We start from the raw sequence: 27183 nt of genomic DNA, 5'->3' as shown, positions 1-27183 counted from the left end.
ATGCTGCAGAATGTGCTGGCATCTACATAATACAACAAAACTAATTTCCCTGTCTCCTGCTGTTCTTGAGTCCTGAGAAGATGAAAATATTCATTGCTGTTGTCCTGAACACAGCATAATCATCTAGGATTTATGCTTCTGGCTTGTATCAAATTAATTGTGCATGGAGTAAGGAGGGTCGAGAGAATATCTCATAGAAATGGATTTCACCATGTCATCACACAATTGCGTAAAGTAAAACTATATTCCTTGTTTTCTTCTCTTTCATCCCCGCAAAGTCCACACAGCTGCTGCCTCCACTAGAATACAGAATTGCGGTGCAGAGGTACGGTGCAGCATTACATATTAGCTAATTTCCAGGCTTGTCGCCGCGGAATAGCGAGGGGTGCTATGTATGGAATTTACATTGAAAGCCAACATATGATGAGACTGGTGCCTTAGGATTATCCCACAGCTTTGAAGTCTGCTGCTGGTGCATTGGTTACTTGTGCCTAAACACTTAAGACACGAGGTGAAAGTTAGCAGGAATCATTAATGGAGAGCTACTCTGCTTAATAGATAGTGGAAAGAGAAAAAAACTCCACATCACAGTCAAAGAGAAAAACACAAACACGGCGTGTGTGACGCTACGAACAGATTTCAGATGTTACTTATGATGCATGAAGTTTGTTTGCTGTTACTGTTTTTTCCTGAAACAGTGAACTATAATTTGAGGAAAGGTTGGGTTTTCTTATTATCCCACTAATCTGTTCTATATTTTATATTCCCTCTATTTGTATTTCTTTCAGTTGCAGTCATTTAATATCATATAGTTACAACTTCATGTCTGGATTAAAAGACGTGAAGTGAAGGTTGAGTCTGGTGAAGCCACTGGTGCATCTCTGGAGTGCTATTTTTGGAGTAAACTAAAGAAAACTAACTTATTGCTCTAAATGAGAACAGCTTTATAAACGAAGAGAGGAAGGTTTTGTAAGCGTATTGAAACTGTTCTGCATAGTTTTCTATTGTTGGCCAGTGGAAGCTGCAGACTTTCTCATAGATACCAGATAACAAAAACTCTATAAGGTATAATTTGCCATTGCTTCTTTGCTCTAGATTCAATCTGCAAGCTTCTAATTGAAAACGAACAATAAAAGATGCCCAATTTACTGCCTGAAATCAGAAGTGATTATTAATTTGCACTGATGATAAGCGGTGTTAAAGGACAACCATGTTCACTGCAGTTTTTAGCATTTGGAGCCCGAGGAGTCAGACACTCTAGATTGGTGTCAACCAACCAAGTCCTCCAAACTGACTAACAAAATTAACACCTTCCACAGTAACACATACAAGCATTTTCTGATCTCGCAACCCCATTAACAAGATGACAATGTTTGTCAACGCCTTCCAAAACTGTTAAATCTCTGTTGGAAAACTTAATTCATTTTACAGTTTGACAAGGCTGCAGTTAAGGTCTGGTTAAGGCACTAAAATAGCTTGACGGAGGTTAGTAGATATCAGTAGTTTGAGGTAAAAATATTTCTCTAACCTCAACATGGCCTTCAGTACATTTAGTTTGGATTAAAATTATTACTTTAATAAAGTTTAGTGATCACGATGGCTATAAAAATAGTAACGTGGCAAAAATACAATCTTGGTTAAATGAAACCCGAGTCGAGCAGCTGTAGAAAACGGCAAACAAACGGCACTCTCCTGCTGCATTAAGGGTCAAAACTGTCAGAACAGCCATGAAAGCCTCATAAACTACATATATTGAGCTCAGACCGCGCTGTGTGGTATACAGGTCAAAACATATTATGTCGTCACCTGTGAAAGATATGCCCAAGCAAAGAAAAGCCAGTTCCACAACAACACTGCAGCAATGAGAAGAATGACCAAGTCATCATGAAGGGATGGATAGTGTGGAAATAAAAGAGTGGAAACAGAAGACTGTGCCACATTCATAAACCTAGAAAAAGGGAGGGGTTGACAGTAAACCCTGTAAATCCATTTGGTTTTTCAGACATGGATGGAGAACAGAACTGACAATAGCTTGAGGGGCCAGTGCTCCATGGAGTGAATACCAGAGCGGAGGAGAGGAAAAATAAATAAAGAATGTGTCACCTAGTGGGAGGAGGCACCAAGGCAGGATCTGTCAGAACTCTGCTGCTGTCTGCAGATTAGATCTGGGGCTATTTAAAGAGGGAGAGCACGCCAAAGCCCCCGACGTCAGTGTCCACACTGCACCCACCGCCACTCTGACATTACTGGCAGCCATCACCTTGTGACAAAACAACATGACGCGTAAATGATGGCTACAAAGGAGGTGGGGACGGGGGGCATTTTCCTCCACCGTGACTGACCTGATCACATCGCACGTTCTCTGCATCCGTGTAGTTTCACCGCATAAAATCCAAGGTCACACCACAGAGAATTTGCATGATGATGTCAGAGATGCAGTCAGAGCTGCCGTAGACATTTTAAGGGTTATTGTTGGCCTATAAATAAAACTCTATAACCCTGAGGTGAGATGTACATGCTGCCATCCAAATAATCACTGTTTCCTATCAGGATCAAAGTAACATGAGCCAGCCTGGCAGTCAGTCTGACTTGGCGTGTGCTGTGTATGTATCCGCTGTGTGTGTGTGTGTACGACAGGGTGGTTTTATTTAAGAGAGGGAAAAAAAAAAAAAAGAGCCAGTGATTGATGCAAGTGTTTGCGTGGGTGTATGAGTATCTGCCAGAAGATATGAGTTTGGCTGCGTGTAGGGGAGTGTGTGTGCGTATACTGTAGTTTTTGTGGGTGCCTGTTGTGGGTGTGCGCTCTTGCGTGAGTGCATGTTGTTTGTGTGTGTTTTCTGTCCTCCCACAGCAGATTGATTAGATAGAAGGCTGCTGGCGAGGCTCCGCCGTGTGTTCGGTCACATCACTCTGACTCTGTGATGTTTCTCTTCTCAAATAAAGCAACATTAGCCCAGTCATGTTTGCCTCCCAAACATGAGCCAAGGATGATGAAGCTATGTGCACTACCAAACTGCAAGGCCTCATTTACCCCGTGATACCTTCTCCCTTTCCCGCTCCCTCTGACTCTTGCAGTGCTTGTCTCGCTCTCTTCCTCCAGGCTGCAGCCGACTGACTCTCTGCTACAGACTGAGTCATTCTCAGCCAGTCAGTTATCTCTCCATCCAGCCCTCAGATTTCACCACTCCTTTTGTTGTCATCAATCAAAGCCCGGCTGCCAGAGAGAGAGGGAGAAACCCTGAAAGGTGTCAAAACAGTGGCCAACTAAGGACTTGCACTTGTAGGTTGGCTCCGCATTTACGCATGGACACAGAATCCATGGATTATTAATGTAGCCCTTTTTTCAAATGTTTCCAGGAACCTTGTAGAATGGTGTGTGAAAAGCGAGGAGCTTGCATCAGAAGGTGCCTCGGCGAACACCAGTTGTTGCATCATGCAGACTTGCAAACAGGCACTACAGCAGGTTTAGAGGATGCGGTTTGCTGGCAGGCTGAGCGTATAGAGGGGAGAGGGTCACGGAGAAACGCAGGTGAAGACAAAGAAGAAAGCCCGGTGAGAGAGATCCTCGCAAATGTTCCCTACAGATGGCTCGACGAAGCTTCTGTACCATACCTCTACCGACTAATTACATGCTGCGCCTGACTTCACACTTTCTCTTCCCTGCCAAAGCCAACTTTATTGAAAAGATGAATATGCTTTACATAGAACAATACATCTCCATTCTTCACTCTTTCCAATTTGTGTCAACAGCACAGTACAATGGGCCCACTGTTTATGGACTGGCAATTTAAAGCGTGAAAGCAAAAGATGAAGTGAGAGCAGAAAAGGATGGAAAATTGCCTCTCCTGTCCTTCACCTTCACTGTACATTGCTTATTTGTCTGTGGTAATTGGCCCTTTTAATGTTCCTGGAGAATGCAGGTAAAGACAGCGGAGCAGAATGCAGCAGACGGGAGGATATCTGATGGATGAATGGTACATGCTACGAGGCACTATATTCCTGCTTGGGCAACCATGGACTTTCCATTTACAGCCTGTATGCGAGCTTGACAGTCCAGATTTATCCATTTTGATTGTTGCACTTACTTTCCTGTCACCGGGCAGATATTTGGCTTAGTCAAATGCAAATGAGCTGAGCTAACCGTGATGTTTTTTTTTTCGCGATTATTCATTCAGAAGAAGGTTGTCTGGTGCGACGCCTTTGTCTGGACAATCACAACCCTTTTCTCCTGCACAGAGGACAAGCACGTTCAAAAATGCATCCAGAAAGTAGTAGAAAAATACTAATCGTGCACTAAAATACTGCCCTAGTTAAACAGATTTTTTTTCTTTTCTCCTCTCACTTCGTTGAGATTTGTTTACCAAGCTCCTCTTGCCGGAAGGGCTTGTGTGACTGAGGTAGCGCTTCTCCACACACCACCATGTTTCCCTGCCAACTCTGCAACCTATAATTACCAAGAGACACACACACATTAAAACGAAAATCAAGAGAATTGTTAGGAGGAAAATATGCTGTGATATTGCTCTGAGGGGAACATATATGTATTCTTTGCAGATTTCAGGCAACTAATCAATAGGTTTTTGAGCTTATGAGTTATAGTTCAATATGTAATTAAAGGAGCTGATCCATGCACATTGACTAATTGTTCTCCCGACGAGATGCATGATGAAATCCGTCCAAAAAAAAAAACGAGAGAGAGAGAAATAAAGAGTGAAAGAGAGGCTGTTACAGCTTCTTAATAGGGAACCGTGCCAGAACATCTGGATTTTGATGACTAATTCCCTATTCCAAGGCTGTATTTTACATAGGAATTCTGTTAAAGTTAATTCTCGCTCTGAGAGGATAAAACCTTGGATTGAGAATAAATGGGAAGAGGATATGTTAAATGTGCAAATAAATACAGGAGAAATTGTGTTTGGATGCAGAGCGAACATCTATTAGGCAGCCAGTATTCTGCAGTCCTTGTTCGCTTAAGTTTAATTATATGTGACATTTTAGCATTGCAATCAAAGTAGTACATTGCTGTGAGGGTTCTTACAGCATCCAAAATAAAGTCACTGTGGACCTTATCAAAATGCAGCAAATGTCTGACAAGCTTGCGAGTGCACGTCTGTGTTCTATGTTAGGGCTCTCAATATCAGTCCCTCGCTGGGAATGCACGTTCAATAACATAATACCAATGCTCAGAATTCAGCCTACTCCCCTCAGAGATGAGACACTAATTGCTTTATTGATAACTCTGATAGTCCAATGATGGTTGACTGCTGACTTCCAAAATCATCACAAATTCTGCTGGTGTCGACCCCGGAATACACAAAGACTGAAACACGCCCAACAGCCTCAGTAAGTTGAGGTGCTTCTGTCTAGCTCATCTCACTACTTACAGCCGAGCTAAAAATAGGAGAAGAGTTCAGATAATGACAAAGAAGGTCATTGCTGGACTCGCTATCTCCGCAAGGTCTGGCAAGGAGCCGGCTGATTGTTCATTTCTATTGTTAGCGACGGCAGACTGTTAGGAAGATGTTATCCACACATTACGGGGAAGATGTGTTGACATCTGTCACCCTGATGATTGATTGCCTGAAGGAGATTCTTCAGTTTGCTCGATTTTGGTTGCTGTTTTACAAGATGCAATGTGTGGGTGGGTGGACAGGAGAGCGTCTATAAATAGAGAAGCCGGTGATGGCGAGGGAGTGATGGAGGCAGGTATATGTGGCAGCCAGATGGTGCCTTGTGGGGAATGTCTCCCAGTGATTTTGTTTGCAAATAGGTCTCTGTAAAGTCACCGGCTCCTCTCCTCCAACTTGCCTGCTGTTATAGGCAGAGCTTTAGGAACTGCCATATCTGATAAAGGTGCTGCCGACTCAAAGATGTCCTGCCGCTCGCCGGAGAGAGAGTGAAAGTGACGCACTGTGACAGGTTTTGTCACTCTCTGAGGCGACCGCCCTACAGATTGTCACAGATAGAAATGGCAGAACCCTGGAAGCAATGACAAATTGTTTTGAGAGAAAGGAGTAGGAGAGCGAGCCATGCCAATATCTGTGGCCTACTTGAGCACAGTGGTGGGGAAGGAGGGGAGCTAGCCATCACTCAAGATCTCTGTTTTCACTTCCCATCACGATATGCGTAGGTGTAGGTGTCACGACCCTTTGGGCGCGATGTTCTCACCGCAGGTAGAAAAACAGATAAAGATGTTTATTACATATGATCAGTAAGATAAGTTAGGTGTTGTACTTAGAAAACTGTTTGCAACGGCACTGAATAATGTATAAAAGAAAGCCTCTTCTCATTTAAATGTGAGGGTGTGAATGGTTATTACAACTATTTTATCAAACAGTTCCAGAGGTGGAACTGATTTCACATACATTCAGCCTGTTTGATTTCCTGCAAATGCTGCTACCACCGAATGTCTGCATCAAACAAGCCTCCCTACCTCTGATTCTATACTCTTTTACCTTGACTCATAGCATGGTCACAGTACACACACATGTGCTCAGTAACAATTCTATTATTAAAAAAAAAATAAAATCAAAGTCAAGACTCTCTTTTATGTCATCAAGAGAGCAATCCTTGATCTGCTCCGCTGAGTGAGCGCAAGTACGACATTGTGAACACAGTAACAGAAGCCAGGGTGATTTCACAGAGATATGGGCACATTTTCTGGTTCGTAAGTGCTAGCACCACACCAAATAAAACTCATTTGTGTGTAAGAGCTCAAACAAACATTTTATGAGTACACAAATTTAATCTGCAATTATTCTTTAATAGAGCAGCCACAGGTTTTTATGTCTTGAAGTCTCCACTACTTAGGGTTCTCGTCTCTTCCCATCTGTGGCTCAGGAGAAACTGGCTCATGATTAAAAGCAGGTTTGGGTTTGGTTTTCAGTTTATTTTTACTGAATCAAGTGTGTTTATGAGGCAAGATCATTTTTTGATACATTTTTGGAACTGTTATAGACAACTTAAAAAAGTCGATAACACCTTGGGATAATGCATCACTGTAAAAGGGACCATATGATGACATATCCTTTAACGTGGGAAGGTAAAATACAGTGCTTATTTTAAACAGCTCACTCCTCCAGACAGTGAGTCACAGTCAAAGGCCTGAGGGTGAAAATGCTTTGTTGATGAGAGGTCAGAGGAGACCTGTTCAAGCTAACACAGTGGCCACAAGTAAGTGCTTAGTGCAGCAACTGTGTAAAAAGAGATGTCTAAGAATACACAGATGATCAAACTGTGAGAACACGTACGGCCTGCAACAGTAGTAAACCATGCCATTTTCCATCGCATGTATTGCAAGGTTAGACTTGGTCATCAAACTATTAAAAAGACGAATTTGCATTAGAAGAATGACTGAGTTTCTGTGTTTGTTGTGCCATGAAAATTTAGACATGCCTGCTGACAGGATGCATGCTGTAGCAGAATAATGCTCCATGGTACTAAGGTTGTATGACTGTAATATTATTCCAGATGAGCAGGAAGGAAGAAAGACGAAAATATCTCTGCATAGAAATCTGTTTCTGCCCACAAATGCACAGCACATCACCCTCTGTAGTACGGTTCATGAGGAATAATGCTGCTGCAGACATTTGCTGGCTAACATAATCAACAGCCAGCCAAAGTGTAAAGCAAAGACAAAGAAGATGGAGCAGAAATGAAACAGCAATTGAATATTTCGGAGGTCTACCATCGCTGCCATAAGGCTGCGGAGGTTAAAATAAAAATAAATTGCATTAAGGTTTTTTTCCTCTCTCTCTCTAAGCCTCTGTGTTTTCACTCCACTGTAGTAGATCCGGCTATATTTGTTGGGTAATGATATATGTGTTCACACAATAAAAGAAAATGGGAGCACACTCCCATTAAGATAAGCACCGCAGGCCAAGGAAACCTAGAAATGCCAGTGGCATATTGATTGCATGCCCTGTATTAATAGTAGGGTTAGCTGCTGCTCTCTCAGTCACAGACAGCTTCTCCAAAGCAGTGGTCCGACAACAATGAGCAACAATGGAAAGTAACCCTGAGTTTAAACAAATTAAAAACGGTACAAGTGCTGGAAAAACTGAAGTCTGACATTTGTTGTACATTAAAATGTGTAGCTGCACATTTTCTGTTTTATCTTCTTTACCATATTTTAGCTTATTTTTTTAGTTCAAGGCTGACATAGGTTCCTGAGAGTGTTCAGATCACTATAGTGAACATTATTTATATTCTGTCACAATCCTATTGAGCCATTCCTGCTAGACATTTGGTTAACTGTTTTTTTTTTAATAACAAATGAGTCAGAAAAAGACAAAAACATTAACTATTGTTTCACTACTAACATACACTTGGCCTGTGAAAAGTTTAGCAGATGTCTTGATATGACACTTGTCCAGTGTGACTCATTTCTGTTGCCTTGGTCTCAACTCTCGGCTAAACATTCTGTAGAAATGACTCTGCAACAGCAAGACGAAAAGTAGTCAAAAAATTAATCACAGCTGGCACATTCAAAGATTAGTAATTAACATTGATTACTGATCAATAACCACATATATTTCCCTATGTACCAGCTAATTAGCATCATTAACTGTGGGTATAATACTGAGAGCAAGCCCCAGTGTCCACAGCATGTTCGTTAGCGGTCCTGCCTGGTATAGGCAGTGGTGCAGGATTTATTGTTTCTGTATTTGGCATGTTGCTGATGGATATGTCTTACTGCATCTTACTGATTGTTTCAGGTTCTCCTGAGTTACGTGTCAGAGGAGATCCTGCACAGTGAACCAGTGCTGATGCAAAGAAGCTACAACAGGCACAGCAGATTCATGGCTATGTTCAAATGAAAACAGATAAATAATTCATCATACTCGGTGTAATATGGTAGATGGAAAAGAGCAGATGTGGCCTGTACTGGATTTAGCGTGACATGGAAATGGTGTCTTCCAAAGTGCCAATTGCTTTGTCCAAAGTAACAGCACATTCTACATACTTGGAATATTTACCGCACATTACGTACCACGGGTGCATATACATAATACAGACGCCGTCCTCACCAGAAAGCCGATAGCACTGGTTGTTCAAGTGCTTCAAACAACCTCTGTCCATGTTTTCCTGACAAGTGGCCTTTTGAGGGTAGGGGAGTAATGACTGTCCTCTCTCAACAGCGAATGTAGAAGTTGTTATAGCTCTACAAAAAAGGCTTAGGAAAGAGTTCGGGGAGGATAATTGAAAAAGTGCATGCCTTTGAGACCACATTTTACACCCCAGCATTCAGTGTTAGCTTCTTTACCATAACAGCAATTCTTCCTTTTCCATACTTTAAGTTTCCTTAACTTTGGCACACCTAACCAGAGGGCTGGTTGAAGAAAAGACTAGTATAAGAATATTTTTTTAGAACTGTCACATTGGTTATTGTAGATGGCACACACAAATGTTGAGAATGAGAACTTGCTTTGCTGTTGATCTGTTATGCTACTGAGAATGTGAATACTCACAGAAAAGACAAACTATTTTTATCCAGACTTCAAGATGAGATTGTCAGTTTTGTGCTGGCTAACATCTTGCAGCTACACAAAGCACACAATGACAGTGTGAACAAATATAGATTGTATTTGAAAGATGGGCGTAGCCACAGTGAGATCAGCCATTGGTTCGTGGACTGCCATTTTGAAGCATCGACTGGCATTTTGCCATTGCCATCATGCTCTTGTGAAACCAGACACAAGCAGCGAGCAAGACTTTCAGCTTGAGGACACTTCGAACAATGATGTGGTAGTCAATCGCAAGGTAGCCTCGAAATGGGATCATCATTTACACAATATACACTTCATCTTGGAACTAGCGATTGAGACCATAAACTCACAAGGAAAATGTTTACTGAGTTAACAATTTAAATGAGAAGTAGAGTCATTTTGTCCATTTTGTTCCCAACCACCGGGCCACGGACCGATATCGGGCCGTACAGAAAGAAAAAAAAAGTTTTATTGTTTTATTTTTATTTCCAGCGCAGTGTACAGGGTGTTTTATTTTGAAAAAGTACTAGATCATCTTCCCGTCACTTCCGTCTGTGCTTTTTTCCAGCACTTGACTGTCAGTTTTTCATGCTCGCCGTCAGCCTAACTCAGGGGTGTCCAATCCTGGTCCTCGAGGGCCACAGTCCTGCATGTTTTAGATGTTTCTCTCTTCATCAAGCTCTGCAGAAGACTGATAACGATCCTGACCATTTGAATCAGGTGTGTTGGAAGAGGGAAAGGCCCTCGAGGACCAGGATTGGACACCCCTGGTCTAACTGCTGCCGAAATGTATAAAAAATACAAACGTGTCCGGAAAGGTTGGGGACCTCTGCCCTAGACAAACAGACTTCTTTCTACATGCAAGTTACTCCCTGCTGGATATTAGAAAGCATGCAGGTTTAAGGCACTTACTTTCACTTTTCACACCTAAAGGCTACGCCCATCTTTCACACACACACTATGTGAACAAGTGACAGTGAAGCTGACACTGATCTTATCACAAATTGCATCAATAAAAAAAGCAATCTGTAATGCTGTCTCATCAAGTACTGATGTGTCAAAGTGTTAGCAGCAACTGCGACTTGCTAATGTAAGAGCGACGTGGGTCAACCAATGAAAACAGTCCAGCAGCTGTCATGGATGATTCCTGAGTGATTAACAGCAAGCTGCATGGCGGAGTCGTCCGGTTTTACACATCCACGTATCAGATCCCCATAACAGACTTACTGTTTTCTTCGCCACTACAGAGCTGAGAGACCTGACTGACAGCAGAATCTTGTAGTTAAAACAGTAAAAACATGCTCTCCTCTGATAGGAAAAAAAAAGTTTGCCTTCAGGGTGTTTTGTTGGCATTGAGTCATTCCAGATTCTTTATTTTTTTTTGGACGGGGGAGGTTTGCAAACCCATTTACACCCCTGGAATTGTGAAATAACACCCAGTGCTGCTGCATTGCCGGAACAGTCATTAGACAGCATCATCGGCCCCCAGCCCAGGAAGACAGGCTCTAATAGAAGTCATAACAGGAACCTTGAAAAAAAAAAAGGATTTTTAATTACAAAAAAAAAGAGCAAGTGATAATCTTTTGCATGGTGACTTCTGACACGGATCATTTCTCTCGCAACCATAAATAGAACTCAAGTCTTGTTGGCGGAAGGGACCGGTTAAAGCAAAAACATTTCTGCTGAGTGTGTTGCTTTTAGTTTCATTCTCACTTGAGATAAAGACGTCCACGGCTGTGTGTGACATATGAGTGATAATGCGGCTGTGTGAGTGAGGTGCAAATGAACTCCCAAGTTATGGAGAGGTTTTAATGTAGGCTATATTTCTCAAAGATATGAATATGTTACTCATAGATAAAAAAAAAAAAAAGTGGAACAAAGCTGACAATGAGATCCTAAAGAGCTGCGTAAGTTAAATGTGAGAATAAGTCTGAGAGAAGATGATTTTCTTGAGTCAGTCTTTCGCCCTTAGCCTGGCTCCTTGATCTATCTGTCCCGTCATCCATCCTTCATTTTTCCTTTGTTCATTCATAAAATAGCTTTAAAATGGGAGTGTATCACAACTGATGGTTAAAAGTCATGACTCCAGATGATGCTCATTGGTTTGAATTAGAATAACATGCGGATATACACCAGTGAGCCACATCACTAAAACCACTAACAGGTGAAGTGAACCGATCGTCTCGTTACAGTGCAATGATCTGCTGGGAGATCATGGATCTTGCATTCATGTGACATTTACTTTGACATGGACCCCCCCACTTAGGCATTCTTGCAGACCAAACAAACCCCTTATTGCAATGTTACTTTCCAAGTTGGGTATTTTTGCCCTGTCATACCACAAGAACTGCTTAGGCGTGGCTCGAGGAGCACAACAAAAAGCCCAAGGCCTGGTCTCACAAAGCATCCGTAGAATGCACATGAACAGCTTCATATAGCACTCCTCTACCCCGCAACGCACAGAACCCAAAAGATCCACTGCAAACGTCCCAGTGCCACATGATACCTCCAGTAGTCCTGTGTTCAAGGCCCACTGAGTCAGAGCTGTTTGGTGGCACGAGTGGGACCAACACAATATTCAACAGGTGCTTTTATTCTTGTAACAGATCCGTTCACATGTAAATCTTTCTGTGTTCACCTAACTACACTTTCTACCTGTCCTAAAGTGCTGACATTTAAAAAAGCTTCAAAAGAAAATGTGTAAGAGGTGAAAGCACCTGAGAGGAAAAACAAAGTTCAAAATTGTTCCTGATTTTCCTGTAAAGTTTCTATGATTTTCTTTGGATAATCACCAAAACCTTTTTCAACTGAGTTACAGCTTGGACTACAACTACTACTGCTGCTCGTACAGGTCAGTGGTTCTCCACATAGGGACAATAAGCAACTCAAACAAGGCACCCAAACCAATTATTCCAACATAATAATTCAGTCTGTAATGAGATGTGTTTATATTTAATTTTCATCCAGCATTAATTGTTTGCTGGAATAGACACAGCGTCTGATGCAAACTGGCTTTGACAGCCTGGAAAAATCGTTTATAGAATGCTGTGATATTTTTATGTCCTAACATGTTTACACCAATTTACTGCCATAGTACACATTATGTGAAGCATGGTTATTGTAACTAATCAAATCAACTGTAACTACAGTAAATCTAAATATATATTTCTAACACAGAAAATATGATTAGTCATCGCCACAAAATGGGATGTAGCCATAGAGCTGTACTTGGCCTTTTTCTTTTCTTTTTCCTTTTTTCTCTTTTTTTTTTTTCGGGATAGACTTGCTGCTTATCTTCTTACTGGTTTGGCCTGTAGACAAACTGGCAGTGTGAGGTGTCAGGGTGAGGGATTTACTGCTGGATTGGGCTGAGCCAGCTCCCGTAGTGTTGTATTCTCCCCTCTGCCCGAGAGAGTCTCCCCTTTTTCCAGTGCAGGTCAACTACATTTACCCTTCAACCCACACACACACACACAATCACACACACACACACACACAAATACACACTTCTACTGCACTCCGATAGACTACAACCACTTTAGACCTTCCCTGGCCTTCTACAGAAGATGCCATGTTGTTAATGAAAACTCTACTGAGTCATTAAAATGGGTCAGTGTGGCCTGGCTGCGCTCACATGCACCTTTTTTTTTTTTCTCCCCCTCGCATGTGGCCAGCATGACCTGACAGTACACAGGCCTAATCCTCCTGCTATCTCGGGGAAGCAGACAGACTGAGGAGCCCCGTAGCGTGGCCCTACCATCTTTTTCTGGTCATTACCGGCACTAGGCCTCTCAACACGGATAGAAGCAACGAAGGAGAACCTCAATAAATGATCAGTGTGCGCTGCCAGCACCAACACATGCTGCATCTGCTGCCTCCCTGTTGCTGGAAGACAGAGTTCCCATCTTGCTCCTTTACTGGTTGTACAACCCGTAACCTCTGCACGACGATAGTACAAACCTTCCAAATTTGCCATACAGATGGTAGATGAGTGGGTTCGGTCTAACGACGTAAATCTGGCCAAGGAAGTGGTTGATTTGTGCAGAAGCCCACCTCTCCTCCAGCCCCAGAGGGATAAATGGGCCCCATTATACGGTGAAGTTTGTAATGATGCTTTTGATTAGTGAGTTGTCAGGAGGTATTGGCCCTACGCTCATCACAGCGTTGTTTAGCACTTTAAGGCCTCCATAAAGATGAGTGTTTTTTGAGAAAAGATGAAAAAGCAGGAGGCATGTGCCTAATGAAGTCTCAGGCTTATAGTCCCTCTCATGACAGGATAATTACACCAAATGCTTCCAGCGAACACTTCAAAGGACACTTCATCCCTGTGCCAACACCACGCAACACATCGCACCAATCAAGATGGCCTGACCTAAATCAGGTCCCCCTGGCTTGTCTGTAATGTCTTCCGCCCACAGACTCACTGGACCACTGCATCGAAATCCCAACCACGCTCAATATACTCGACGAGTACAATAAGCATACAGGAGCCTGCCTTGCTGACATTGCTGCAGAAACATATTGACAAGTTGGTCCCATAGTAAAGGGTGTCGCATGCAATGAATGAAGCAAAACATGCAATGTGCTCTACAAACACAGGAATGTGTCCGTGTTAAAGTCACCAATTCAAATCTTGTTTCATTTGTGCAGCATGGCACAGTGGTCCGGTTATGCGAAAGGTGTACTCAAAGTTTCTAAACTACTTTAAACCCATTGAGCCACATTTCTTTTGCTGCTGATGCTTTGTGAGCCTACAGATGTTCATATCATCAATCAAACATCCTCACCTGTCAGTAAAAGGGTGTTCACCTGTCATCTGAATTACACCTTGCAAACCATCAGTTAAGCAGCCCTGTCTTTCTTCACGAATACGCTTGAAAGGGAGAATGATGCTGCGGCATTTCCCTGCATTTACTTAGTCTGGAAAATGAGATTCTGAAGGGCAGCAAGAAAAATGTGAAGCTATATTAAAGTGACAGTCCAAACAAAATCTATCTTTAATTTTAATGTAATTTTCTCCTGGAGGCTCGAAATGGGGCTGTGGGTAAGTTTTGTAGTTTGCCGTTTTAAAAACAGAAGATGGTTGGAATCGCTAGTATTTTAATTATCTCTCTGTATTCTTATTCAAGCACATGCATTGGTTCGTGCATATGCATAAGTCTGACCACCTGCCTCCTGCTTCACAAATCTGACCCAAGCTTTCCTGTAATGTGGTGTACACTTTCAAGCCAACCTTTCTGTGCAGATATGAAATGTTTCCTATGTTGCTCACATACAGCTGGGTAATATTAAGTACGTAACAAAATTCTAAATGCTCCCGAAAAGCTGTTTCATCCAGTAGTGAATAAGATGTCTGGAAAAGATTGCACATGTTTACGAGTCACTGGACAATTTTTCTAGTGAATCCAGTGAATGTGTCCTTTCAGAGTAAGTCAGGGATGATAAATTAGCTTCTGGGGGATAAGATAAACCATATCACTACAATGTGAGTGGCTTGGATGCTCCGCTCTTCTCGTCTTGAGGAGAATTAAATTGAGGGGAAATAAGGATAGCGTACAGATTAAGGAGGAACTGCAAAACTGCAGGAGTTAACTGCATTAAAACAATATTTGCAAACGCTTTACTTACAAAGCCAGCATGCAAGGCCATTTTGATAATTGCTGAGACTTCTTAACTGGCATTAACCGCTTCCAGCGCTGGAAGTGCTGCACAGGGGCAGGCTGGAAATCTATTGTGACATGTTGAGAAAGAAATAACACTTAAGATTTGTTTGAATGGCTCCACTGAACATTTAAGATTTTCCCATGAAAAATGCAAAGCCATGCTAGATGCTGGATGCTGCATAATTAACAAACAAGCACTGCAAAACTTCTCTCAGTCTACTCTGAAAATGACTCCTGGAAGTACGGGTGGCACAGGAACAGATGGAGAGAGGCCACTTGAACACAGCGTAATGAAGTGATCCACAGAAAATTCACTCATACAGCGTGCATTTCAAATGAACCCAGTGAGGGTGTTATGTCTCATTTATTTTGGTAACTCACACCTGATTTATTTTTTACATATGTACAAACTGCATCGCAACAGATGCTGCATTTCAGAGTGATATTTTATTTTCTGGTAAATACTAGAATATGTAATAAAGCATGAATGTGGAGAGCATGAGACCCTTTCCAGGAGGATCATTAGGAACACGTTAAAGATGCACTTTTATATAAGACTTTCAAAGGATGCCAATTTCCATCTGTTTACTAGACAGCCCACGAAAATCTTTTCATACAGAAAGCCATCAATGCACACGAAAACGAGCTATTCCCATTAAACATCTGCTGAAAGATCAACAGAGTGATTAGGACATGTGGTAAATACTCTCCTCCTCATCAGAGGCAATTTTATACCTAAATTTTCACATTTGCTAATTTTGACCTCTGTCTGTATTTTTCGAAAACAAATTAAACATTAGTACTGGAATAACTTATTCCAGTACTAATGTTCCAGTACATTTTCAATTAGCAATAAGAGAGAACAGACGCTCACTTGGGGGGGAAAAGGAGCAGGTACCCACTCACAATAAATAAATCATGATACCAGGTGGAGCTGAGTATTAGAGAAAAGGACTCTTGTAATGAGAGTGGACAGTACTGAATCTATTTCCCAAATCACCACTCCTGAGAGGAGGCTCTTCAAGAGTTTTTACATTACTGACCACCGCTCTGCGTTATATTATCCTTGCCTGTCTTTTCCATCACTCTACCTTTCTGTCACAGACAAGGCTCAAAGTGCCCTCTTTCAGTCTGACCCTCAATTACCCAGCCCAATCATCTCAGACAGGTGTTGAGGTACAGTAATAAACCCTCACCCGATGCTGCCGAGGCAGCCTCTCTTTTAAAGCACCTCTGAGAGCTCTGAAATGACTGAACTCTGTGTTGATCAGGTGCTGCAACCACAGTTGACTCGTGGCTGCTGGCAGATAGAGTGCAGTGAAATGGAAAAAAAAAAAAAAATTCAAATTACAATACCACTTGTTCCGTATGGCCTGTATAAACAAAATCATGTGTGCTTAGTGTTTGTAGGGTACTCCTATAGCGGAAAGATCATGTTCTAAAATATTATTGAAAACTAGACCTGCATATGATTATTGCTCTCATTTGCGTGCTCACCATTCACACGCAGAAAATCATAGATATTGTTACAGTCATCATCGTGCTTTTTAGTAGCTTCCACTAGACACCATTTACAGTAAAGAAAGTAAGTGAAGTTGTCAGACTCAGAGGCGCTGAGAGAAAATTAAAGACTGAAGTTAAAGTCAAATCCCCAGCACTTATATCCACGCTTATACTATACATTACTGCTTAACTGTGTTGCAAATGGAGTGTTTTCAGTCACAAGGATATGCCGTCACTGCTTCATAAACCTCCTAGAGTGATAGCGCCATAAAGTCCGTGGGGGATACACAGCCTGACTCCAGAGGTTTATCACAGTTTCAAGCTGCACATCTAGAATTTCACATTTTAGGGGTGACAATGTAAATTAGAACTTCAAAACTAATCTGCTTTATTAGCCATTATGAATATTAGCCAGCAAGGCTAAATGTAAGATATTATTAGAGGTTAATGCAACAGCTATCAGAGCACATTGTCCCCCCATACATTTTTTAAAATTACTATTATTCGTATTTTTGTGCAATAGGATCTCTTAGATCACACATACCATATTAGAATCTCAAAAAGACACCTGGTGTGATGTTCACATGATGTTAAATGTTTTATAGTAAAGTGTCATAATTACTTTTGCCTTCTATTTTTGACTCGCGCAGATTTTCATAATGAATTTTCTATTTCACACACATTGTGCGCATTGTTAATGACTTGTTCCTGATGTGTTCATTCATCCTTTGTGCTAAAGCAATCTGCTCATCCAATTCACTCCATAGCTTCCTTCATCACACATTCTCTGACTGGAAGAAAAAGCAAAGACTACAGTTCATTGTTGCTGCATTGAGCATGTGCTGTATCGCGACCTAGAAAGAATCGGCCAACCCTTGGAGCTGAGACAGTTATCAAGCTAAATTAGCCTGCTGCGTACAGTACTGTGAGGGGGGTCAGGCTAAACAGCAGTTGAAGCAGGCAGTAATGCACATTAAAACAGAAAAAAAGGCAAGTTTATGATGCACTGCAAAGCTACAGCAACATTCAGCAACTTTACCTGTCTTTGAACGCATCACAGTGTCGTCTTCAAGCTATTTCCAAACACAAAGATTTAAGAAAACAAAATTGTAATAACTACCAACCAACCAGATGTCTGCTTTGGCATGATGACATGGTTGTGAAATGCATCTGAAAGATAATTTTTTAGCACATTGATGAAGTTGTGTAATCAGGTAAACAAAGCTATTCAGACTCTTCTGGCCCTGAGAAACATCCGACATTAACGGCCCCATGAGTAAAAGTCTGCAAATCACACAGCAAACAAGTTGAGTAATTCAAGGATTAGAGGATTCATACAGCCCAATTCCCTCCGGGCAGTCTGCCAATAGAGAAGCATGGTCCAGGTACTCATGAGGTGTACGATGCCACAACTGGCAGATCTGCAGAGAAGCTCATTGACAGATGAGCCAATTCTGCATGCAGAGGTATACAACCGGATTCAAACGCAGGTGGTTTGACTTAACAGCACAAAATATCTCTGAGGTAAAGACTCAGGAGTTATACAAATTGCAGCAGTGAGGAGAATAAAAGCAGCTACTCAGCCTTTAGATGAATTTAAAATGGAAGGTTTTCAACATCCTAAACTTGTACTTTGCATCTGAGTCAGTATTCTTATTTTTTGATTCAAGGATTTAGTGTGCAAATTTATGTTGCAACATCACCATCTTGATATGTTTGCAAAGGATCACCAAGCACACGGATGTCATTTATCATGTTTGGAACAGCGGAGATCGTGTGAGTTTTTCCGCGAGCACATTTACAGCAAGTGACTCGCAATTTCTTGGACAAAGAACGAATTAGGATTGTAACTCCACATGCAAGGATAAAACTCGGGAGTTGTTGATACAACCGTACTCATTTTGCAGTCGCAAGAGCCAGAAAGGAGCAAACACTGCAAATAATTATGGAGGCGGAGGGAGGGGGGAAAAAAAAAAGAATCATGTTCCACAAATCTCAGGGTGAAACTACACTTTCTCTAATATTCAGCTGCAATTATGCTGCAAATCCATACGCGCACAAACTTTTTTGGAGTTCAAAACACAGCGTCTAATTGCCGAGTTTGGGGAAATGTATCATTTACAGCCTACATAAATGTTGTGAATGAATGTTTTCATTCCACAATAGATCGTTGCTGAGAGCAGAACATGCTGATTGAAGGTGCTAAAATGTCAAGTATAGAGGGCTTGGATTTTAGGTGTTGTCAGCAAACCAGCATGATTTCAACTGAAGTGCTTTCTATTTATCAAACACTCAACACTGTGGCTGCTGATGACAGACGCAGGGAGGTTAATTTTGAGGTAACAATAAATGAAATGCTTTTACGTGATGCATTTCCATGCAGCTGGGGAAAATCTCAGATTATTTTGTTGACATGGACATTACAATAGCGCTGGAAGTACCATAAATATCAAAGTGCAAGCATCAAAAGCACTGGGTTAAGGGTCCGTACTGTAAAGCTGTGGGTCTATGGAGGTTCATCTCACTCATCCTGGTAGCTACAGTCCACCATGAAGCCATTTTATTTAGGATACAAGGCTTTAACCGCTCATATAAGTGACTTTTCAGTTCTTTTTTTTTTCTCTGTCTCAGAAGCCTCTTTGATAAGACATGCCACCTCCTCACTGTTACAACATCATTCCAGTGGATATTTAATTTTGTCTTGATGTAGCATAACACTAAATTACTACACCTGTCCACAGGAGGCCGTGGTGGAAATGAAAACAATCTCAAAACCATGAGCAAACAATTAAGGATTTATGGATGAAAGTAGTGTAATGGCAAGCTGTAAAGGAAAACACAGATCTACGAGAAGCTGTGAATAAATCTTAGTTTTTGTTAAACTGGCCCCCCAGAGGGCAAATCAGTGGGATGAAAAGCATCTGGAAATTTCCTGTAATGCATTTTTTTTGTCACAGAGATTTATATAAAAGTGAGTTTTACAATCAATACTTTTAGTTAAGCTTCTTTTTGTTCATTTTTTACACTCCTGTATCGTGGTAGTTAGTGTCCTCATGTCTCTGAAAAGGATAATCATTTTGCAGTGCTCCTGAAACCATCTGTTTGCATGACAGGTTGGTGCAAAAAGCCATTTGTTTTGATGTGCCACTAATGATGTTCACATATAAAAACCCCACCAGAACTTATTATAACTCATCCTGTAGAAGACATGTTTGTACCAAATGTCACTGCCTTCCAATAGCTCTTGAGATGTTTCACTCAAACCACAAGTGTCACATTCATGGTGGCACTGACGAAAAAGTCAGAGTCCCAATGTTAATGTGATTCTTTCTTAAGGAATCATGAACGTCTATGCAAATTTCCACGGCATGGTTTTCACATATTTAAGTCTGGACCAAAGTGGTGGTCGAACTGACCGACTGACCTACATTGTCACCCACAGAGTTATGCTGCTAGAACGCTGAAAATGAACATATTCAAATATCTGGATTTGATTAAGATCTCTTTTTACTCCAGTTGTTGCCTACAATGTGCCTCTCTGTAATGTCTCATCGGTTCTTCTCTTTTGTGCTCTCCCTTCTCTTTTACAGGTGGTGGGTCAGATCGATAAACTAACGTCCGACTTTGACTTTGACCTGGAGCCCGATGACTGGACGGTGGCCACAGCCAGCAGCACGTCCAGCAGCGAGCGGGGTTTGGGAGAGGCCTTCAGATTGGACTTCCTTAATGCAGATGTGCTTTCTGACAGCTGGGAGTTCTGTAGTTACCTGGAGGCTGCTGGCGCAGCCGCCCGCAGATCAAGCGAGCAACCAGGGGACCCACGACAGGAGCTGGGCCGCGGGACCATCCCCACCCAGACGCAGACCCCCACCCCGCCCCCCACCACTGCCTCGGTCTACTCCCAGATGAATGGCGGGCTGCCCATTCCCAACGGTCCACGCATTATTACCCCAGATTCATCCAGCGAGGAGGCCAGCAGCTCCACGCACAGCCACAAGACTTCCCGTACCTCTGGCACAAGAGAAAGGGTCCGCTTCAGTGACAAAATTCTGTACCATGCATTGTGCTGTGACGATGACGAGGAGGAGGAGGAGCAAGAGGAGTTACAAGAGGACAAGAGTGGCTGTGCTACACCAGATAGCGACACTGAGCCCAGCCTCCTGGCCAGCTCGCTCGCCCCCAAACGTTCTTCCTCTGAGCACTCACTCCTCCATAACTGTCTGGACCCTTCCTACGTCTCCTCCCCTGTGAAGGGGACGACAGGAGCTCACACACTACCCAGGAAAGGTCTCTTAAACCCCGGCTGCCGCAAAAAACTGTTACGAAATAGCAGCACACAAACTGTCTCTGACAAGAGCACCCAAACTGTACTGCCCTATATTCCAACCAAACAGAAAACAAAGGACCACTGAGAAAGCCCGAAGTTTATCATAAATCTCATGAAGAGGACTGTGCATTATTTAATATTAAATACATAGCTCATAGATTAATACACAAATAAATTAATTACTAAATAAATAAATGATATATGGGAAATCACTCGACTACCTAAAGTCATTCTGAGGCTCAGGGAAAACAATGAAATGAAGTAAAGCAGATCATTAAGATGAAAGTTACTGGTGGACCAAAAGGTTAGTGCCTGTTCTAATGTTAAAAAGATACACTGAATGGACTCCCTATGTGTAACCATTTGAAACAATGACAGAAATTACAAAAGCAATCATTTTTACCAGAACATTTTAAGTGCTCAAAAAAATCAGAAGTACGAAAAGTATGAAGAGGTCCTTTCCCCTCGTCATACAGCGGTATAAGTCACAAAAAAAGAAGAAAAAAAAAATGCTTGTTCCTTTAATGTGGATACAAAACATTGCTCATTCTGTACTCTGAATCTGTATAAACATTGTCTTTTTTCATGTTCCAGTAATTTCAAATGTCAAGGGGATTATTGCTTCCAGCAGGGAAATGTACCTAGATGCACATGTCAAGCCTCTTTCTCTCTTTGATGTCAACAAACGACTCTGAGAAAAGAGCCAGAAAACAACACTATTTACCTGCCCTTGATTTTATAAAACATCTCATTGTGATCTCTTCTTGGTCTGCTGCAAAGGCTGAAACATATGAGTGGCAGGCAGAAAAATAGATATACAAAATCATTTCAGAAGGTGCGGCCCACGAAAGTGACATTTCCAATTTTTCTTTTTTTTTTTTCTTCCCCTGCGTCCCTGCCTGCCTGTAACGTCATTAGGCTTAGAATAAGAGCTAAACAGCAGTCTACAAAAAAGTGCTAAAGGTTTTGTCTCTTCATTCAGTCGCCCAGTGGGGAATTAAACTCAGCAGAGCAGCATTTTATTCACAGGGCTAACGCCAATAGCCATTCCTGATCAATATGTTAGAGGGAGGTTGCAGTGAGAGGTCTCTCTGCTGAGCATGCACACCGCTCTCCTGGGATCTGTGAACAAAAACTCACAGTCAGATCTATTTACTTACACCGAGCAGAACAAAAATTAGAACTGTTGCCCTAAAGAACTGACATTTCAAAAAAATGTGCGTCCAAGAGTGAGAGCTGATGGTGAAAGGAGAGAGTGTTCCCGTCCAAAGATTTATTTTTTTTTCTACAGAGCAATAATCTACCCTGGGGAACAGCTTTGTGAGCCCGGTCCCCTCAACCTTGTTGTGTTTTCCAGTTTGAAAAGAAAAAGTAAAATGTTGCAGTCTTGAAAGAGTCAAATCCTTGCTTACTCCTGGGAGGCTGACCTTTGTGCCTCTGTTCACCCAATGTGGACTCCACCTCGCACAGGAGACAGACGTCGTCCTGCCATCTTATTCTTGCACATACCCTTCCTTACTCCCGTAAATTTACAAAAGCAATAATTGATCAAAATGTGGCTCAAAACAAAACTAGTCAGAACTCAAAGGATTACACAAACAGGTTGGTTCTGTTGAGAATTACCTAAGTGGTTCACCAATACCAGAACTAGTACCCTGGGTGCAACGGCTTCGATCGTGGCTTGTGATGTGCCCAGGCTTCCGCTCTACAACTGGCCACTGCAACACTGTAGATTATTAGGTGCTCCTGAGAAGCACATCCATTACAGCCCACCTCCAGTTTTTGTTTGTGTGCTCCTATATAACGGTTATTGCATAGTGCACTGCTTAGGGGAATTACAGCTGTGCTGTTTAGGCAGCATCAAGCCTCAAGAGCCCGATATAAGGAAAGCAGAGCGAGCACTTTTACAACAGGCAGCTTGGTAGAGGCCACACAAGTATTAATTAGCCTCAGGCTGATGTGCTATACATGCATATACCACAAGTAATTTTGTGATTTTTGTTTTTTTATTTTTTTATTTTTCCCCTGGTTTTGTAATGTTTTCTATTGTCTTGCTCTGGCTCAGTTAATCCCAAGTACCTGTGAAGACAGAGGCATTGAAGAGAGATCAATGGCTCACTCCCCAAAGCATTGGCTGCCATTTCCCTGCTAGATTGGGGACCAACAGGTCATCACAGCCATTAGCATAAACAAACAAAGCAATGCCGCCACACAGGCAAAGCATCAATTACAGGAAAACAAACTAAGCCCTCATTGTGATGCCTACACACCCGCCAGACATTACAATGGGGATTTTTTTTTCCCCCCTCTTTTCCAGTCTAAAGATTTTATAAGTCATATCTGCGATTAAATCACCTCTTCAAATATAGAGCTGTTTGGCACTCGCACAGAATACATTATCATTGGGGACAGATTTGAGATATTTGGACAAAACATTAGCAACGTCTCTTTTGCCAACAGGCTCATTATTCATCTCTAATAGGGCAGAGCTTTGTCCTCCGTTCTCTGTAGGACAAGGATGGGAGGCATCCAAAGGTTATGAAAACCTGAGCACACTGATGCCAAATCATCTGCCTACCAGCAAGATCATTTTATGATGCCACCGCATACAAGACAGATGTTGTGTGTTTGTGTACGTGTGCATATGTGCGTGTCTCTTGTCTGTATCTTCACTGCCTTTGTGCCTGCACATTGTGTGAGGAGATAAGTGATATTTTCTGAATTATACATCGCCTCATGTTTAATTTCATATTTCACTGTCACAGCAATTAACGGAGATCAATACAAATAGACGCCGCACATCCCCCTGGAAGTCATTTGGCTAGACTAGTCCATAAGACAAGATTAAACAAAATCTCTTTTAGAAGGCTGCAAAGTGAGTCATGCCATCTGTGTTTTGACATCAGCAGTGGGCATGTATTAGTTCACATCCCTGATCAATCCTCTAATCACAGCCGGTGGGACACGCTGTTGAGTGACTGATAAATAGTGTGGAGCAAAACAACTTTAAAAAGGTGATTATGGCACTAAAATACAGAAATATAAACCCCCATTAGTTTCCTTACCCACCCTTCATGTATAATTACCACACCTCACTCTCACTGGCCTTGGTCTCCATCAGTGACCGGAGGAAAACAGATGACAGATCTTTGTTTTCTCTGCTGATTGGTAAGGGTCCATGAAGCGGAGAGCTCAATGCAGTCTCACTGATTACTATGGATTGGCTAACGGCCGGGCTACCTAAGGTTGATTTGTTTCATCTTTGTGCCATTTATATCCTGCCGCTACAAGAGCAAACTATTTCTATTCCGTCTCTCTCCTCCTTCCCTTACCCACCATCTCCTCTCAACGAGCACACGCCTTCCCATTCGAGGCAACTGTGAAATTTAGTCACGACATATCTTCTTCTGACTCTGACCAAGAGGTTAAATGATAACTTAGTGTATTGGTTTGAAAGTTTGGTTGTCATTGAGCTAAAATATATGATACCCAGATCACAGCCTAAACAAATCAAAGTCAGGCTAAGAGCTCACTGCTCCTGATGAGCCAGAGTCAGCAGCAGCGCAACAATGTGTTGAACTTCAGGTGCACTGGACAGTTGGCAGAGGGTTACACGGCACACGGTGTCCCCCACGTAGAGGACACTGCTGCTTTTATGCACACATAGACACCAGTCACGATCGGCCGCAGGATCTATACTGCACAGTGCCCCCCGGCTAACCAAAAAGTGACTCCCAGCACCTGAGGGATGGCCGGACAAGGCCACGTCAACTATCAGTCACCATTTGATTGGGCTTGGGGAGTGATTAATGAAGAGCCATGCAACAGCCGCAGATAAGATTAGACCTTCACAGGTGATGAAGGACAGGGCCTGTGGCTGCGAGTGGGGGGCTGGGCGGTTCCTGGGAAAAAAAAAAAAAACAATGCCTTCAGATGACTTGGCACACTGTAATTAAAGTTAATGAGAACCCTGTCGCTTTCACATACACCGCACCGTTGTGATTGAACAGTGTGTCAAGAAAAACAAAGAAAGGTAATAGGAGGCAATAATTATTCTATGATGGGTCAAAGAGAATGAGACCATAAGGCCTTGATCAGATAAAGCTACAAATTCATTTTTTAGTGTTTGCACTGGACTGTGGTTGGGGAACACTGTATTAATGCAGTTCAGATAACACACATACAAAAGTAAACTAACTTGACATCTGACTACTTTTTTTTGGAACTGTTGCACTTATGTGGCAAACTGCCGTTTTTGTCACCTATGAAAGGTACAATTAACTGCTAAAACGTAGCGTCTAATGCTAAATGACCCAGCGACAAATGTGGTTCTTCAGCAAAAAAAAACAGACACACATTTGATTATCAGCGTCAGTAAAAAGCCGATGAGAAACGTATAAATCCTACAACTGCTACATCTGCTGAAAAAGACATAAAGCATCAGTGGGATATAATTTCATGATGCAGTGCACTTGAGAAGAATTGATCAGCTCACGAGGCTAAGGGATAAAGTTACCATTTTCATCACATTATCTGACTGATAATTGGAATATCTCCCAATGTGAATTTAAAATGTGGCATGACCAAGCAAGGCAGAGGAGTGCGGAATCATTGCCGAGGCAATTTCTGAGAGCGAGTGAAAAAGAGAGACAGAGAGAGAAATGATTGCGGCTGAAATGCTGCGAGTCGTCAAATTGAACCACCATAGAAATATAACCTTGTTGCATACCGCATTAAATTGCACACAAATGATGTGTGTAATGACATGCTCAGCTGAGCGAGGAATACATCAAGAGACAATTGAATTGGTCCAGAAAAATACACAATTACAGGAAACATCACTGACAGACAGGAATGGGAGAAGCATGTTTCCGGGAGCAGCATGATCAGAAAATAGATATTACTAAGTTCCCAGTGAGTTGGGGGAAGGAAAGAATCAATTAGAGAAAGCCGTGGTTAGGTGAATTTGCATTTGAAAGGTGGACTATGGAATACAAATGCAGCTAAGTGCAGCTCTGTGCATGTACGTCTAATTTTGACAAAACACAGAAGTCGAGGAAAAGCAGCAGCAGCCTTTTCCAGACAGCTCTGCTTTGGCAGCCTGTCAGCATTTCCATGGCATTTTACAGGTAAAGGCCAAGAAGGCAGGGAATTGCTGACAGTTTAGTAAGACCAACAAATAAGAGTTAAATGATGATAAGACAGGTGCGAAGTATATGACGAGTCCCCAAGTGCCCCTTATTTCACCTTACAAAGGGCTTTCCCCATCGCTCATATTTACTACTTTCTCCACAGTCTACACCCTATACTCTCTCTCTTTCTCACACACACACACACACACACACACATTTCCTTTATTCATTCTTTCCCGTGCACTCCTCTGGCTGTAATGAGCTCTGCACTCTCGCCAAGGAGGCTGTGACTGAGGTCTTCATCAAACACACAGCAATTTGGAAGGTGGCAAGGACAGGTAAGAGTCATTCTTCTGCAGCTCGACTATGGAACAGAAAGGAGGGGAATAGCTGGAGTTCAGTTCTGCTGCAGCCACGAATGACTGATTGTGTTGTGGATTGGTTCCTGCCTTCTGCTTGCAGAAATCAGACTGGACTTTGTGTAGTAAAAAAAAAAAAAACAACAAAAAAAAAGTCTCTGATTGCAATAATTACAACTGTACTTACCTTGCTCCAATTAGTTGAGTTTTTTTAGTGTTTCAACAGCATCCCCCCTTTACTCCGACGACAAAGTGGGTCACCAGACGGAGAGGGGTGCCTGCATGTTGTGTTACGCTGCTGTGCATTTCCAATACATTATAGCGGTGATCATTCTCAAATGACTGCAATTAGTCAAATGTCAGGCTCGGTTTGCGCATTCATGGTGGCTTGCTGACAAAGTAGCTCAGAGGTATGTCAAAAGATTAATAGCTGTGGGATTTCATTAAATAAGGTGTTTGAAAGAAACTGGAGGAATAAACACAAATTAATTACAACTTCTGTGCTTTCCCTTAAGTTTAGTCCATAATTACAAACAAAGGACAAACGACAAAATCCGTCAAAAGGCACAGGCATCGATCTAGTTGATGTGTCCATACTTTACTCTCATGTCATGTAATCATTTATTGAACAAAAGATGAATTTCAGTGGAAAGCAAGGGGAAAAAAATGATGAAAAAAATCCTATACTTTTGAGGGAAATTTGTTTACGGT

At 42.0% G+C, this 27183-nt stretch overlaps 1 protein-coding gene across 1 annotated transcript in view; it reads left to right on the top strand.

Moving 5' to 3' along the window:
• The window catches only part of insyn1 (inhibitory synaptic factor 1), a 44103-nt gene extending 22983 nt beyond the window's left edge, over positions 1 to 21120 (top strand). The window contains exon 2 of the mRNA XM_008283935.1: positions 20245 to 21120. Coding sequence (XP_008282157.1) covers positions 20245 to 21066 — 822 coding nt within the window. The 3' untranslated portion in view covers positions 21067 to 21120. The remainder of the gene's footprint in view (positions 1 to 20244) is intronic.
• The last annotated feature ends 6063 nt before the right edge of the window (positions 21121 to 27183 follow it).

This window comes from Stegastes partitus, unplaced genomic scaffold (assembly GCF_000690725.1).
Source record: "Stegastes partitus isolate 25-593 unplaced genomic scaffold, Stegastes_partitus-1.0.2 Scaffold333, whole genome shotgun sequence".
NCBI classification, from domain to species: domain Eukaryota; kingdom Metazoa; phylum Chordata; class Actinopteri; family Pomacentridae; genus Stegastes; species Stegastes partitus.
Note: the sequence above shows the minus strand (reverse complement) of the source record. Positions and strands in the feature narration are given on the sequence as shown.